We start from the raw sequence: 15,559 nt of genomic DNA on the forward strand, positions 1-15,559 counted from the left end.
CTGCTCCAGCATTAATTACAGCCCCACAATTACAATGATTTACTGCCCTGTGCCACAGGAGACAGCCCCGTTCTGTGGTTCTGTGGCACGGGCTGCTTTGCAGGGACGTTTAACCCCTGCTTTCTCTCTTTTCTTTGGCTGCAGAGCCTCTTGGCTCTGCCCCCACGGCAGTGCCCGTGTCCCCCTGCAGGGCTCTGCTGTCCCTGTGGCCTCAGCAGCCGGTGGTCACACAGATGTCACCACCTGGGTTTTTTTTTCTCCTAAAGCCTCGGTTTGTGTGCCACAGCTGAGCCTCGTCCTCCCCAGGGCCCCTGCTCTCCAGTTCTCTTTCTCCTGGCTCCCCAGGCTGCCTGTGCCTGCTCCCCTGGGAGCCCTCTGCTCCGGGCTCATCCCACATCTCCATGTACATACATCAATTACAATTCCTTTAGTTCTCCTTCAGCTCTGCCTGCGCAGGCAGCACTTACCCTTCCCAGGGAACAATTCAACTCCAGATTCCCATGAAAACCCTGAGGGAGGCATGGGCTGAGGGGAGAGGCACAATGAGAATTCTCCATGCCGTGCTCCATCCTCGCTGCTGCCCTGTGCTGAGGGAGGTTTAGGCTGGGCACTGCTGGTTTAGGGCAGGATTCTGTGCAGCATCCACTTCCCAGGAGCAAGGGAGGGTGAAACCAAATCCCAGGGGACTTTTCCTTGTAATGTGGCCCTGCTTGAAGACTGGATTATGTGTGTAACATTGACTTTAGTTAAAAGAGTCTTGAAAACCTGTGCTATTTCCCATTTTTGCTGTCAGGTTTTATCCCAGATGCCTCTGGGCAGCCGCAGGATGCGTTTAGTCCTCCCTTTCCCTTTGTGTCACTTCTGGACTTCCCGATGTTGAACTGCAGGGCTCCTGAAGCCAAAACTGCCACCTTGACCTTTAGTGTGAAGTTGGACCCTGGTGCTTTCTTTGGCCACAGAAGGAGCCCTCCTCCCCCAGCACTCCCGACTGGATGCGTCCCTTAGGGTTTTCCTTGGTTTTGCCCATTGTCTCCTCGCAGTTTGGTGGCTGACAAGCCACATGATGGCTTTCCCCCCAGACTGGAGGAGCTGGAGGCTTTTGCAGCTCTGGCTGTGTCCTCGGGGCTGGATGTGGTGCCTCCCTGTCCTGCACAGGCTGGTGTCAGCCCCTGAGCCCGTTACGTTTCACGGAATAATTAACTGGGGATTACTCAGCTCTGCAGCAGAGCCCAGGTGGCTCTCTGAGCAGTGTGTCTGCAGGAGTGAAGGGCTGGCTGCTGGGGTGGGTTTGGGCTGTGGTTTTCCTCTGGGGAGCCAGGTGTGGATCCCCGTGGGGGCTGAGGAGCCCTGTGGCTGCTGGGACTGAGTCAGGGGCAAGGTGGATCAGAGCGTGGGAGCCCAGGTGTGACACCTGTGCCCAGGTAGGGGCTCTGCCCTCTGCTGCAGCCTGGGAAGGGCTGGCAGCAGCTGAGCCGAGTTTTCCAGGTCTCTGTGCAGCTGGAATGGTCCTGGGGCGCTGCCCACGGGGCAAAACCCTGAGCTCATCCCAGGGAAATCCCCAGTGGGCACGGAGGGTCCTGCGGGTGTGGGGCAGGATGAGGCAGGAGCAGCAGGGCAGGGGGGGGTGACCAGCCCTGTGGCTGTGCCATCCCGGGGGTCCTGCCCGGCAGGAAGGTGCCACCCCTTCCCTGCTGTCCCGGGCTGGGCTCGCAGCCCCTCGCCAGCCTTTTCCCTGCCTGGCACCTGGCTCTGGCTGGGCTTGGCAGCAGCTCCCGGGGATGCTGCCCCGGCTCCCTGCAGGGCTCCTGCCCCAGCCTGGCGGGATCCCTCGGGAGCGAGGAAAAGCCTAATCAAGGGAGATGCCAGCCCTGCCCGCCCTGCTGGGCGCCTCGGGCTGTTTTCAGCGGCGTGCCAGGCTCCAGGCTGTGTTTGCTGTGACTCAGAGCTCGCTCTGCTCGCCAGGCTGCTGCTGCGGGGACGTGGTGCCAGCCCAGGCTCCTGCTGGGCAGGGAAATGTCACCCTTGGGTGGTGCCAGCAAGGCAGGGCCCAGTTAAACCCACTTGCAGGGCAGGGCTCTCAGGGGGCTGAGGTCCCCTGCTCAGTGCCAGGCTCCAGGACAGCACAAATGCTGTGCTCACCTGTCCCAAGGCTGCTCCCTGGAGAAGGAGACTGGAAAGGTTTGAAGTTAAGCTTAAAATGCATCTTAGAGCTACAGACAGCAGAAGGACTGGGGTGTCCCTTCTCTCCCCAGAATAAAGCAGTGCCCTGTGGGCTGAGGTGGCTGTAGCTCTCCTGCCTCGGGGGTTTTGGTGGCCTGGGTGACCTCAGGAGGTTTGTAGAGCTCTGCTGTGGGCACCGAGAGTGGCTGTGCCATGCTCTGCCCCAAAATCTCTCCCTCCTGCCCCTGTCCCCACCCCATCCCCCTGTGAGGCCTCTCCAGTGGCCAGGCTTGGCTCGGCGGTAGCCCAGCTTTGGGCAGCACAGCAGTGTGATGCTGCTTGGCTTTAAAGGAGCTCCGAGCTGAGGTGCTGAACACCTTCAGGCCTTGCCTGTGGGGCAAGTTTGGGGAAAAAGTCAAGGAAAAGGTGGCAGCTCCCGACTGGGAGGTCGGAGCTGTGTTGGGGGGACGGGGGTGGCTGCAGGGATGGGGCCCAGCAGCAGTTAACCCCGTGTTCTCTGGGGCTGGGCAGTGATCCGTGGGAGCAGAGCCATGGCTCCACGCCTGCAGAGCGCAGGAGAAGCACGATGGCCGTGCTCGTGGAAACCAGGGGAGGATGGGTCAGAGCTGACTTTCAACCAGCTGCTCTGGCCGGGCAAAGTGGTCCTCAGAGCCCAGAGGCTCCTGCTTTGTCCTCTTTGATAGCTGCTCTCTCGCAGAGAGGAATTCCTTCCCATCATCCCATCCAACCCTGTTTGCTGGCAGTGGGATGCCATTCCCCCTTGTCCCAAGCCCTTCTCCAGCTCTCCTGGAGCCCCTCCAGCCCAGAGGCTCCGGGGGAGCCCCCTGAGCCCGCTGGCACGGGCACCCAGCAGTGTCCCAGGGGATGCTCAGCTGTGCACGGCCGGAGCAGGTGCTCCCGATGAGCTGGGATTTGTTCCCACCACCACTCCCAGCACCTCCCAGGCCTGCTCCCAGCACAGCCAGCCTCGGGGAGCTGTGGGGCTGCTGCCAGTTCAGCTGCAGGCACGGAGCTGCCTCATTGTCCCTGCGCCCGGAATTAGTGCAGTGGAAGCACAAAGAGCTTTTACTGCCCCGTTACTTGGAGACAGCCCATTGATTTTACTTGGCGCTTGTGCAGCTTCAGGCACGTGTCTGTGTGTCTGTCTGTGTGTCTGTCTGTCTGCTCTATCTCCGTCTGCATCCACCTGGCTGCTGCAGAATGGGTGTAGGTGTATGTGAGTATTTTCTCGGTGGGTTTTTGTGGGTTTCTCGCTGTGTTGCTTCCTCTGTGTTGGGAGGCAGGGGAGAAGCAGGTCTTGAATGACGAATTCCAGACAAATTCCTGCTCTGCAGGAGGGAGCAGGGCTGGGCTCAGTGAGCTCTTACACAGCACCGGGTCTGTGCTGGGGCCAGTTTCCCATCCCCAGTGTGGCCAGTTTCCCCCCCAGTGTGGCCAGTTTCCCCTCCAGTGTGACCAGTTCCCCCCCAGTGTGGCCAGTTTCCCACCCAGTGTGGCCAGTTTCCCATCCCCAGTGTGGCCAGTTTCCCTCCCCCAGTGTGACCAGTTCCCCCCAGTGTGGCCAGTTTCCCACCCAGTGTGGCCAGTTTCCCATCCCCAGTGTGGCCAGTTTCCCTCCCCCAGTGTGACCAGTTCCCCCCCAGTGTGGCCAGTTTCCCATCCCCAGTGTGGCCAGTTTCCCCTCCAGTGTGGCCAGTTTCCCCTCCAGTGTGACCAGTTCCCCCCCAGTGTGGCCAGTTTCCTACCCAGTGTGGCCAGTTTCCCCTCCAGTGTGGCCAGTTCCCCCCCAGTGTGACCAGTTCCCCCCAGTGTGACCAGTTTCCCCCAGTGTGGCCAGTTCCCCCCAGTGTGACCAGTTCCCCCCACTGTGACCAGTTCCCCCCCAGTGTGACCAGTTCCCCCCAGTGTGGCCAGTTTCCCATCCCCAGTGTGGCCAGTTTCCCATCCCCAGTGTGGCCAGTTTCCCACCCAGTGTGGCCAGTTTCCCCCCAGTGTGACCAGTTCCCCCCAGTGTGGCCAGTTTCCCCCCCCCAGTGTGACCAGTTCCCCCCCAGTGTGACCAGTTCCCCCCAGTGTGACCAGTTTCCCACCCAGTGTGGCCAGTTCCCCATCCCCAGTGTGACCAGTTCCCCGTGCTGGTGGGGCCTCTCTGCACACCTGGCCGTGCTCTCCAGGCTGGGCCATGGGCTCAGCAATCCTCCTGCCCAGCAGCCTCCCAGCTCCCTGTGCAGGAGGGATCTCGCCCTGCAGGGATTTGGCATTTCCAGCATCAATTCCCCAAATATCCGGGTCAGGTGTGTGCTGAGCAAATGGCAGAGCTCTGGAAACCCAAACACAGCATTTCTGCCCGGATTTGTTGGCTGAGCAGACTCTTCACAGAGCTGGGTGTTGCTCCCTGGAGCAAACCTGGTGTGTTTTACCCCAAAAGCTGGGGAGGGACCAGCCCTGGCATTGTGGCACGGGGGAGCTGTGGGGGAGGACAGGACAATCACTGAGGTCTGAGCTGAGACCCTGCAGCAGATCCCACTGCCAGGGGGTGGTGGATCCTATAAATGCAGGTGGTGGATCCTATAAATGCAGGGAAACACCCCAGAGATGCACTCACACTGTGTGTCCGTGCAAACACGTCGATACAGGGCTGTGTAAAGGGATGTGAGGAGAGGATCTGTATTTGCACATAGATTCTGGGAATATCTCTGTGTGTACATATAAAAAGGGTGTGGCCATGAACATAGAGATCTGAGGGGGCTATGTGGGCATTTACATAAAAGGTTACACATAAAGGATATGTAAGTGCACAGAGCTAAAGGGTGTATGTGCAAAGGGAGTATATAAAATATATATGTGTGTGCAAATATAGATGAAGGGTGTATGGGTAGATGTGTATTTATATTTATGTGGAGAGAGGAGCTCATGGCTGAGCTGCACCCGCAGACTTTGAGCAGCAAAGATCAGGTTGGTGAGAAATAGGATTAAAATCCTATAAAATAATTGGAAGCTGTGAGGGAAGGAACAGCAGCACTTGACTGCAAGGGGTGTTTTGGGGTGCGTGGGCTGTGTCCAGAAGGAATGCAGAAATCCCCATCCCGTGGGTCTGGGAGTCTGGAATCTCTGCCCTTGGTGCTGCAGCTCTGGGGCTTTGCCTTTGACCCTCCCGAGGCTTCCAGTCGTGCTGGGGAGGATTTGTGCTGCTCTGGGCATGGATGGGTTTGGTGGGCAGGCTCCAGCTGTGCTTGCACTCAAAAGATGTGGGAAAAAAAAAAAAAAAAAAAGAAAAAGGGAAAAAAGGAAGGAAAACTAGAAAAGGAATAAAGAAGAAAAAATAGAACACACACACACACAAAAAGAGGTCAGTGCCAGCCCTTGCTGTGCTGTGAGCCTGGGGGCTCGTGGAGCTGGAGATGCAGCTGCAGCTTTTCAGACAGACCTGCAGGTCAGGTTCCTGTGCCTCCCAGCATCTGACATTCCCATTAGCAGCACTAAATTTTGGGTGCAGCAGTGCATTAAGGGGTGGGAGGATGGGCAGTCCTGCCCCGAGGTCTGGCTGGTGCTGGGCTGGTCCTCCTGCCCCCCCCGGGATGCTCCCCAGGGAAATTGTGCTGTAGGAATGAAAACCTGACACGGCCAGAAAATCCAATGTGGAAAAATGGGACGGGCTGGAAGCACAGGTCACAGCCTGGGGTGTGCTGCCCAGCCCCTCCCCTGACCCTGCCCGGGGCCAGCTGGGCTTTTCCTTCTGGTTTATTTTTATTTGGCTTCAAATAACTCGCCAGGAGCAGCAAGAAGTGTTTGAGGTGCCTGCAGCAGAGGGCTGGGCAGTGATTTCTTCCTGCTCCTGCCCCGTGGCAGGGGGTGGAAGGGGATGAGCTGTAAGGCCCTTCCCACCCAAACCACTCTGGGCTGCTGTGGAAGGGCAGGGAATGTTTGTGGGACCCCAGCTGATGGTGGGTGTGAGGTACAGCTGAAGGTGTTCGGGTTTATTCCCAGCCCTGAGCACTCAGGGGGGAGGAGGAGGATGGCAGCACATCCACCCTTCCCCAGCCTGGGTGCCCAGCTCCCACTGTGGGACACCTGCCCCTTTTGGAGGAAAACACAGCTTTTTTGGGCAAAAGCTGTGGCTTGTCCTCTCCAGCTGCTGGCTTCCCCTGGGGTTGAGCTGTGTGTCCCTCGAGGGCTGAGCTGCATTTTCTAATTATCTTCTTTTCCTTCCAGAAACCTTGGCAAGTCCGGGCTGAGAGTGTCGTGCCTGGGGTTGGGTGAGTACCTCTGGCCCCTCTGCCCAGCCCAGCCCAGCCCTGCGGAGGAGCTGTGGCAGGGTTTGTGCTGTGAAACCCTCCCATGTGCCCGGCCCCTGGGAGGAGCAGCCCGCGGGGATGCCATGGAGCGTCCCCAGGAGCCCCCAGGGCCAGCCTGGGCTGGGGCAGAGCTCCATGCCATGCCATGCCTTGCTATCCCTGCTGGCTCCAGAAGCACAGAATTCCCTACCGATGTTTTATCCCCCCTCCGTGTGCTGTTTCCTGCCTGGCTCCTGGAGAGCTCCTGCTGCCTCTGCTCGGAGAAATGCTCTGAAACGCAGCCCCTGAGACACAGAGATGGTGTTGTGTGATGGAGATGAGCCCTGCAGGGAGGAGGAGGAGGAGGAGGAGGAGGCTGTGCCCTGCTCTGAGCTCCTCCCGCGGTGCCGGGCTGGGCACCAGGGCTGTGGAGCCCCAGGGATGGAGGCTCTGCCCCAGCACAGCCCCATTCCCCGTTCCTGGGGGTCACAGGTGCTGCCCCAGGGAGGTGGAGGCACCGCCCCAGGGAGGTGGAGGCACCACCCCAGGTTCCTTAAAGAATGGCTGAGAAAGGCAGCAGCGAAGCCAGGCTGAGCACACATTTATAAAACCTATAAAACCCTAGAGGTTGATGGCACATTCTGGTTTATTGCCACGTAGACAGAGCACGTGGAGGGAAATCAGGGTAAAATCAGTCTGCAGTGCTGGAAGGGGATGCTGGCACACAGAGGGGTGGGCTGCAGGGTGGGGGGAGACCCTCCCATGGGGGTCAGAGCAGCCCCAGTGCCAGGCTCAGCCTCACACTGACCAGTGCTTCGTGTCTGGAGGATTTAGCAATGCTCCATCAACACAACAATAGCAGGGCTTAATCAGTTGACTAATTTAACATTTATAAAGTGACTCAATAGGATTTGCTATAAGCACAACAGTAGCTTAATTATGAATCTAAGCTAATTACGAATCTAAATGGCAATGTTCATTCTGCACTTACTCAGAGTATTTAAATCAATTGATGTACCCACAGATCCAAGGAGTCTGCAGCAAGCTAGAAACCTGTGAAACAGTCAGGGAAACACTGCTGTCTGCAGACTCACAACCTATGGGATTGGCTTTAGTCTTCAGGAAATTTCCATCCTGGGTGCAATTTGGGTTGGTTGTTACTGGAGTTTTCTTTGACAAGTCCAGTTGTAATAATAATATTATTATTTAACAATTCTGTTATTAGTATTAGGTCAGAGCAACCTGGTCTACTGCGAAGGTGTCCCTGCCCAACAGAGGGGTGGAATGGGATGAGCTTTAAGTTCCTTCCAGATTATTCTGCTCGGGCTGTTCAGACAGAAAAACAAGGCCTTGGGGCTGTTTGTTGGAAACCAGGAGCTTGGTAGAGCACAAGCTGTGAGAGCAGAGAGTGTTTGGGATAAGTTGCAGGGGGTCACCTGCCCAGGTGAGCATTGCCAGGGTGAGGGGGTGCTGCTGCCTTGGGGCAGGTGAGGATCTGGGGGGCTCTGCCAGGGCTGGCTGCTCCCAGAGCTGTCAGCCCGTTCTTCCAACAGGGTTTGGGTTGAAACTGGAGGGAATTGTCAAAGTCACCCTGTAGCACAAGTGGGAGAAGCAAGGCCTGTTCTGCCAAGAGCTCTTCGGGCTAAAATAGCCCCAGCCTTGGAAAGGACTCGTCTTGTCTGTGCAGAGGTTTTATTTATCAGTTTTATTTATCAGCCTCACAGCTTCCCCAAGTGCTGCTGGTGTGGTGGAGGAGAAAGCCACGGGAAGGAAGTAGCAGCAGGAAAAGAAAAAAAAAAAAAACCAAACAGTTTTGCAGAGCTTTTCTTTGATTTCAAGTGGAACTGCAGCAGCATCTAAATATACTGAGCCTTTGTGAGTGCAGCTGTGCAGGGGCTGGGGAGGCTGCTGGGCACCTCCTCCTGCTCCAGCACAGCGAGCCCTGAGCCCTGCCCTGTGTGCAGGGAGAGGGGAGCTGGGAAGCGTGGAACCCAGAACCCCAAATTCCCTGGAATGGGCAGGTGTTTCTCCTGCTGCACAGCACATTTTCTTTTTGATGATTGGTTTGGGTTGGAAGGACCTCAAAGCTCACCCAGTGCTACCCCTGCCATGGCAGGGACACCTCCCACTGTCCCAGGTGCTCCCAGCCCTGTCCAGCCTGGCCTTGAGCACTGCCAGGGATCCAGGGGCAGCCACAGCTGCTCTGGGCACCTGTGCCAGGGCCTGCCCACCCTGCCAGGGAAGGATTTCTCCCCAATTTCTGATCTAAATCTCCTCTCTTTCAGTTTAAAACCATCCCACCTGTCCCTGCAGGTCCACCAGGTGTCTGCTCCCAGCTCTGGCTTATCTGCCTTTCCTCAGTGGCTTCTCTCTTGCAGCTCCCCAAAAGATAAATGTGTTTCCCCGTGTTCTCTGCAGCATGAAAATCTAATTTAGGGCTCACTAAACTTTCTGAAGGCTCAGCAGTCTTTCTCAAAAGCCTTGCAAAACCCCAGCAAGGCGGGAGTGTGCTTCATCCTGCGGGATGGAGAGTGGAGGAGAAGGGGAAGGAAGTGGGGCACAAGTCAGAGGTGGGCAGGGCTGAGAGCAGGGACCCTTTAGGGACACCCTGCTCCTCCCGGCTCAGTGGGATCAGCTCCTCTGCTGGTCCTGCCCGAGGTGCTGGCAGGGGAGGGCTCCGAGCCCCTCAGGGCTGAGCATCATTCCTGGAGCTGGGAGTGCTCAGCCAGGCTGAGCTCCCCTGGGAGCACCCCAGGCTGGGTCCTGCTCCTGCCTGGGCTGAGCCTTCAGCTCCTGCTGGATGAGTGACTCCAGGTGAGCACCAAGAGGTGCTTCTGCTTCCAGGGAAATTCCTACATTCCCTGGCCCAGCTCGGGGGGACCCTGCCTGTGGGCTCCTGCTGCTTTGAGAGACCCTCGAGGTGAGGAGCCCTGCCTGCAGGGGAAGGAGCAGGACAGCAGCTGCCATCCCAATCCCCAATCCCCAGTCCCATGGACACTACAAAACACCAGAAATGGTGTTTGAAGGGCAAGTGGGGCACACCAGAAATGGTGTTTTGTGAGCCCAGAGGGGGCAGGTGCTGCTCTCCCCTCGGTCCCTGCTCTGGGGGTGAGGTTTGGCACGGGCTGGGGGCTCGGCCCTCTGCTCCTGCACAGGTGGCACAGGTGTGCTGGCAGTGGCACTGCTCAGGTGGCACCACACCCTGCTGGGCTCGGGGAGATGGAGCCAAAGCTGGGCCCTGTGCAGGAATTGCCCTTGGAGCTGAGGGTATCCACTTGGAAAACCTCTTCAAGGCAGAAGGGAGGAAGGTGATGGGCAAGGGGCAGCAGTGGGAGGTCTGTCTGCCCGAGCCCTGGGGCAGGGGATGCCTTTCCAAACCATGAGCTGGGGTAGGTGAGAGAGAGACAGTGGCTTGGAAAAGGGAAAGGAGCAAATTAAAAAAAAAAAATAAATGAAAAAATATATTTAAAAAATACATATCTTTTTCCAGTATATTTTTCTCCCCAAATGAGTGTGTTGGCTGAGGTTGTGAATCATCCTTGGCTGTTGTTTGAAATGCCAAATGTGCCTTGTGCTTTTTTTTTTTTTTTTGCCTTTTTTAATTTGCAGAGGGAGGGGAGCAGCCTGTGCCACGCCACGCTCTGCTTTGATGGGGGTGCCTTCCCTTGCTCCTGACCCCACAGCCAAAACTCAGTCCCTGCCTGGTTTTTGTGATGGTTGTGGGGAAAGAGACCCCTCGGAGCCCCCACCCACGGGCTCCTGCTGCTGCTCCTGTGCCCAGCTGGGCCTGGCAGCGCAGGGTGGGCACACCTCGGGCAGGGCTGCCCAGCACCCACAGGTATTTCTTCTTGCATTTCAGGAGCTTGGAGGTGCCTGTTGTTGTGATTTGAGCCATGGTGAGCTCTCGGGCTGCTGTCCCCGTGCCCCGAGCACGCTGGCACTCAGTGGGACGTGCTTTGTGTCAGAAGGTGAATCTTGAGAGAGGATGTGCACTCTGTGGGGAGGATGAATAATCCCCTTCCCTCTCACCTGTGCACCTGTGTGCTGCTTACGCAGAAGGAAAAAAAAAAATCACTTTGAGATAAACAGTCTCAACCCATTTTTTTTTTTTTGGTACAAACACATTTTAATGTATTCCTGTAAAAATAACACCTCTGAAGCTTTAACATGGAAATCAGGCTTCATTTGGTTATTTTTTTTTTTTTTTATCTGCATGAAGAAGCTTAAAGATAAAATGAAAACAGGTTTCAGTTTTATCTTTGTTGTGCAGGACCAGAGCATTTAAACTCCAATAATCAGAGAAAATACCTCTCCTGAGGTCTGTAGCCAGCAAGGTGCAGCAGGAGTACTCCTGTCCCATTATTGTTGTCCTTATAGAGCTAAAGCAAATACAAAATTAGCTAGAAAATGTGTGCTCTTTGCTCATTTATTTAGTTTCCATTTCATCTCTGATCTGTGGCAAACTTGGCTTTTCCAGCTCGGGTTGTTCAGCAGGAAGTCAGGAGTTGCAGTTTGAACTCACACTTTGTGCATCTTTAAATAGCTTTATTTGCACTGAGAGAAACCTGACGTATTAAAAAATTCAGATTGGCCTTTTTTTTTTTTTTTTTTTTTTGAGGGAAGGAGAGCGAGCTCCTGCTGCCAGGGATGATGAGTGCCTGTGCTCTGAGCAGGGCTGATCAAAGCTGCCCGAGCACCCCCACCCCTGCTCAGGGTTCGTGTCCTGGTGCCCAGGGACCCCTTCCCTCTTTGATGAGGGTCTGGGAGCAGCTTTTGCATCTTTCCAAGCTCAGGCAGGCAGGGAAGCTGCAGTTTCTGCCCCTTGGCAGCATCAGAGCACGGCAGTCCCTGTCCTGATCCGTCCCTGCCTCACGGGTGGGTTGGGATGGGTTGGGATGGGTTGGGAGGGGCTCCCCCAGTGCCACCCCTGCCATGGCAGGGACCCCTCCCTCCTGCCCTCCTTGGGCACTGCCAGGGGCTGGGGACATCCCGCTGCATTTCCAGCTGGGAGCCTGAGCCCCTGGCTCAGTGAGAGCTTTGGGTTCTGGGGGGTTCTGAGAGCCCCGGGAGCTCTGCCCCGTCCATCCAGGGAAGGGCTGGATTTGTGGATTTGATGTCTGGATTCCTGTGCAGCTCTGGAGCTGTGCTGGGCTCGGGGGGGACGCTGTGCCAGGCTGGCAGGAGGCCCAGGGCTGTCACAGCCCTGCTGAGCCCCGTGTGACCTCTGCTAGCCCAGCTCCCTGCTGCCTCTTCCCCACCTGTGGGAGCCCAGGGCATTGGGAATATTCCTCTGGCTGCTCTGGGGTGTCCTAACCCTGACCCTCATTCATGGAGAAAACTTCCCAAGCCTCAAGGTGAACCAGAAACCACAAAAGTGTGACATAGATTGTGGAGAGCAGTGCAGTGTGTCACAGGGGTGAGAAATTCAGGTTTTAGGATTTTTAGGATGGGTTCAAGATGGAGGGTACAGGGTGTTGTCTTGAGTTCCCTTCTTCTTTCTTCTTGGGTTTGGGTGGTGTCTTGTAATTGGGCAGAAAAATCCACATTGTGGGTCTTTAGGGGTCGGTTATTGGGTTAGAAAGGAAAATAATTTAGGTGTCACTTGTTAATTGTGCAGCTCAGTTTTTGATTAGATTGAAAAGCCTTGCACCACGAGGTCGTGGCCATTTCTGTGCTGTTTTTCCTGCACGCAGAGTCTGGTGCAGACAGTGCTGAAGTTTTGATAAGATAACAACAAACAGGAGCTGGAGACAGAAAAACTCCAATGCATCTCCTTTTCCTGACCCAGAACTGCTCCAGGAGGGTCTCCCTGCCACGGGAGCTGCCCAGTGTGGGCTCTGCAAACTCCCACCAGTGCCTCGGGAAATACGCATTCCCAAAATAAACACACACACACCCAGGGTACAAAATCCTGTTCCTCTGGGAGTCCCTTGGGATGGAGCAGCTGACCCTTAAAGGTCCCTCCCAACCCAAACTGAATGATGATCTGCTTAAATCCACATGATGCTTCCACCACAGGATATTTTATTTTATTTTATTTTATTTTATTTTATTGTATTTTATTTTATTTTATTTTATTTTATTTTATATTTTATTTTATGTTTTATGTTTTATATTTTATATTTTATATTTTATATTTTATATTTTATATTTTTTTTATTTTATTTTATTTTATTTTATATATTATTTTATTTTATTCTATATTTTATTTTATTTTATTTTATTTTATTTTATTTTATTTTTATTTTATTTATTTTTTATTTTATTTTTAAATTTTATTTTATATTTTACTTTATGTTTTATATTTTATATTTTATTTTATTTTTATTTTATATTTTATTTTACTTTATTTTATTTTATTTTATTTTATTTTATTTTATTTTATTTTATTTTATTTTATTTTATATTTTATATTTTATTTTATTTTTATATTATATTTTATATTTTATATTTTATTTTTTAATATTTTATTTTATTTTATTTTATTTTAATTTTATTTATTTTTTATTTTATTTTATGTTTTATTTTATGTTTTATATCTTATATTTTATATTTTATATATATTTTTATATTTTATTTTATTTTATTTTATTTTTTATTTTATTTTATATTTTATTTTATTTTATTTTATTTTATTTTATTTTATTTTTATTTTATTTATTTTTTATTTTATTTTTAAATTTTATTTTATATTTTACTTTATGTTTTATATTTTATATTTTATTTTATATTTTATATTTTATTTTATTTTATTTTATTTTATTTTTTAAATTTTTAAATTTTTTAATTTTATTTTTATTTTATATTTTATTTTATATTATTTTTTATTTTATTTTACTTTATTTTATTTTATTTTATTTTATTTTATTTTATTTTATTTTATTTTATTTTTTATTTCATATTTTATTTTATTTTATTTTTATTTTATATTTTATTTCATTTTATTTTATTTTATTTTATTTTTATTTTTATTTTATTTTATTTTATGCAATGATCATAAAGAGATAATGCCCCAGGTTTTCCTAAGAATAGACCAGAGTCAGCAACTGAGCCTAAACTGCAGCAGCTTTAGGAGCCAGCCTGGAGAAAGCAGTGCCCAGGGCTGGGCTGGCACTGGACATTGGCTTCATGGAAAACTTCCTGGGGAAAAGTCACTCTGGGTTGGAAATTGTTCCTGTCAGAAGAAATATTTCTCTTTTTAATGTCCTTTTTTTTTTTTTTTTTTTTTTAATCCTAATTTTGGCTTTCAGGATGCTAAATGCTGAAGTACATATTTAAGGAGGCTTTCATTCCCCAAATGATGCGTTGTGGCAGCATCACAGATTTTTTTCCCAATTTGTCAAATGGAACCTTTGGAAAATGATTTCTGATTTGGAAAGAGCTTCAGGTTTCAGGGCCTGGCAGTGCCCAGGCCAGGCTGGGCAGGGCTGGAGCAGCTGGGGCAGTGGGAGGTGTCCCTGCCATGGCAGGGCTGGCACTGGGTGGGATTTGGGGTCCCTCCCAACCCAACCCCTCCCACGATTTGAATCCAGCTCTGTGTTTTGGCACCACAGCATCCCCCGGGTGCTGCCTGAGCAGCTGCCTGTGCCAGTCCCACCCTGGAGCAGGTGCCCTGTCCTGCCTGGAGCTCTCTTGGGGCTGCACCACCCTCTGAGCCATTCACCCCATCTAAAACCCTTTTAATCCCAAAGGGAATTCTGGTGAAATCTCAATTTTGATGTCGAAACCTTCTCATAGTAACGGATTATTTTGCTTTTTCCAGGGACCTGGGTTACTTTTGGAGGTCAGATCTCAGACGAGGTGAGTGCATGGAACAAACCCCACCCTGGGAGGGTTTTTAAATTTCATTTTAAAATTTAAATTTCATTTTAAAATTTAAATTTCATTTTAAAATTTGAATTTCATTTTAAAGTTTGAATTTCATTTTAAAATGAAATTTCAAACGTTCTTGCACGGAGAGACAGCAGCGAGTCACTACACAGAGCTGTGCCACAACCCCCTAAAGAACCTGACATTCCCAGAGGTGGCCTCTCAAAGCCCCATCACCCCTCAGGGCCATCCCCTGTCCCCTGCTGTCCCCAGCAATGTCCCCTCCGTCCCCTGGGCTCCTGCAGCAGGAATTGGCACCTATTTTTGTGTGTGGATGTAATGGGCAGCAGCCCTAAATACAGGCAGGGCCGGCCTTGCAGAGGTGATTTATTTTTGGCATAATAAGCTGAAACCACTGAAAACGAGCTGGGGTTTCCTCTGGAGGTGCTTTTCCCTGGAGCAGATGGCTCCTGATGCAGGAATCACCCCTGGAGCTCCTCTGCAGCCCGCGTGGCACGGATGTGAGCGCCCCAGGGCGAGCAGCTGCCTGCCCCCAGCACGTGCAGCCACCCCAAAACGGCTCTGGCGTGAGGAAAAGAGCCCAGGAGCCTGAATTCCAAGGGGTTTTCCTTGAAATTCTCTCGCTCTGTCATGGTATCGCTGCTGCTCCCGCTGGATCCCCGGCTTTGGTCCCATGGATCCCCCAGCTTTGTTCCCATGGATTCCCCAGCTTTGATCCCATGGATCCCCTGGCTTTGGTCCCAGTGGATTGCCTGGCTTTGTTCCTGTGGATCCCACAGCTTTGATCCCAGTGGATTCCCCAGCTTTGTTCCCATGGATCCCCCAGCTTTGGTCCCAGTGGATTCCCCAGCTTTGTTCCCATGGATTCCCCAGCTCTGGTCCCATGGATCCCCACCTTTGATCCCATGGATTCCCTGGCTCTGGGCCCAGTGGATTCCCTGGCTTTGTTCCCATGGATCCCCCAGCTTTGATCCCATGGATCCCCCAGCTTTGGTCCCCTGCACCCCCAGCTTTGGTCCCATGGATTCCCCGGCTTTGTTCCCATGGATTCCCCAGCTTTGATCCCATGGATTCCTGGCTCTGGTCCCAGTGGATCCCCCAGCTTTGGTCCCAGTGGATCCCCCAGCTTCGGTCCCCTGCACCCCCAGCTTTGGTCCCCAGCACCCCCAGCTTTGGTCCCGTCTCACGGCCCTGTGGGATGATGAGCAGTCAGTGACGCTCAGTCAAGGCCTGTTTTGGTGTCCAGTTTGCACTCTGGTCCTCCTGCCCCCCTT

The 15,559-nt window shown here is 52.3% G+C and overlaps 1 protein-coding gene across 2 annotated transcripts in view; it reads left to right on the forward strand.

Annotated features, from left to right (window-relative positions):
• KCNAB1 (potassium voltage-gated channel subfamily A regulatory beta subunit 1) overlaps positions 1-15,559 on the forward strand; it is a 68,987-nt gene that overhangs the window by 31,390 nt on the left and 22,038 nt on the right. For both annotated transcript variants that reach the window (XM_053986922.1, XM_053986921.1), the window contains exons 2-3: positions 6,394-6,437; positions 14,218-14,255. In XM_053986922.1, the coding sequence (XP_053842897.1) occupies positions 6,394-6,437; positions 14,218-14,255 (82 nt within the window). The remainder of the gene's footprint in view (positions 1-6,393; positions 6,438-14,217; positions 14,256-15,559) is intronic.

This window comes from Vidua macroura, chromosome 10, assembly GCF_024509145.1.
Source record: "Vidua macroura isolate BioBank_ID:100142 chromosome 10, ASM2450914v1, whole genome shotgun sequence".
NCBI lineage: Eukaryota > Metazoa > Chordata > Aves > Passeriformes > Viduidae > Vidua > Vidua macroura.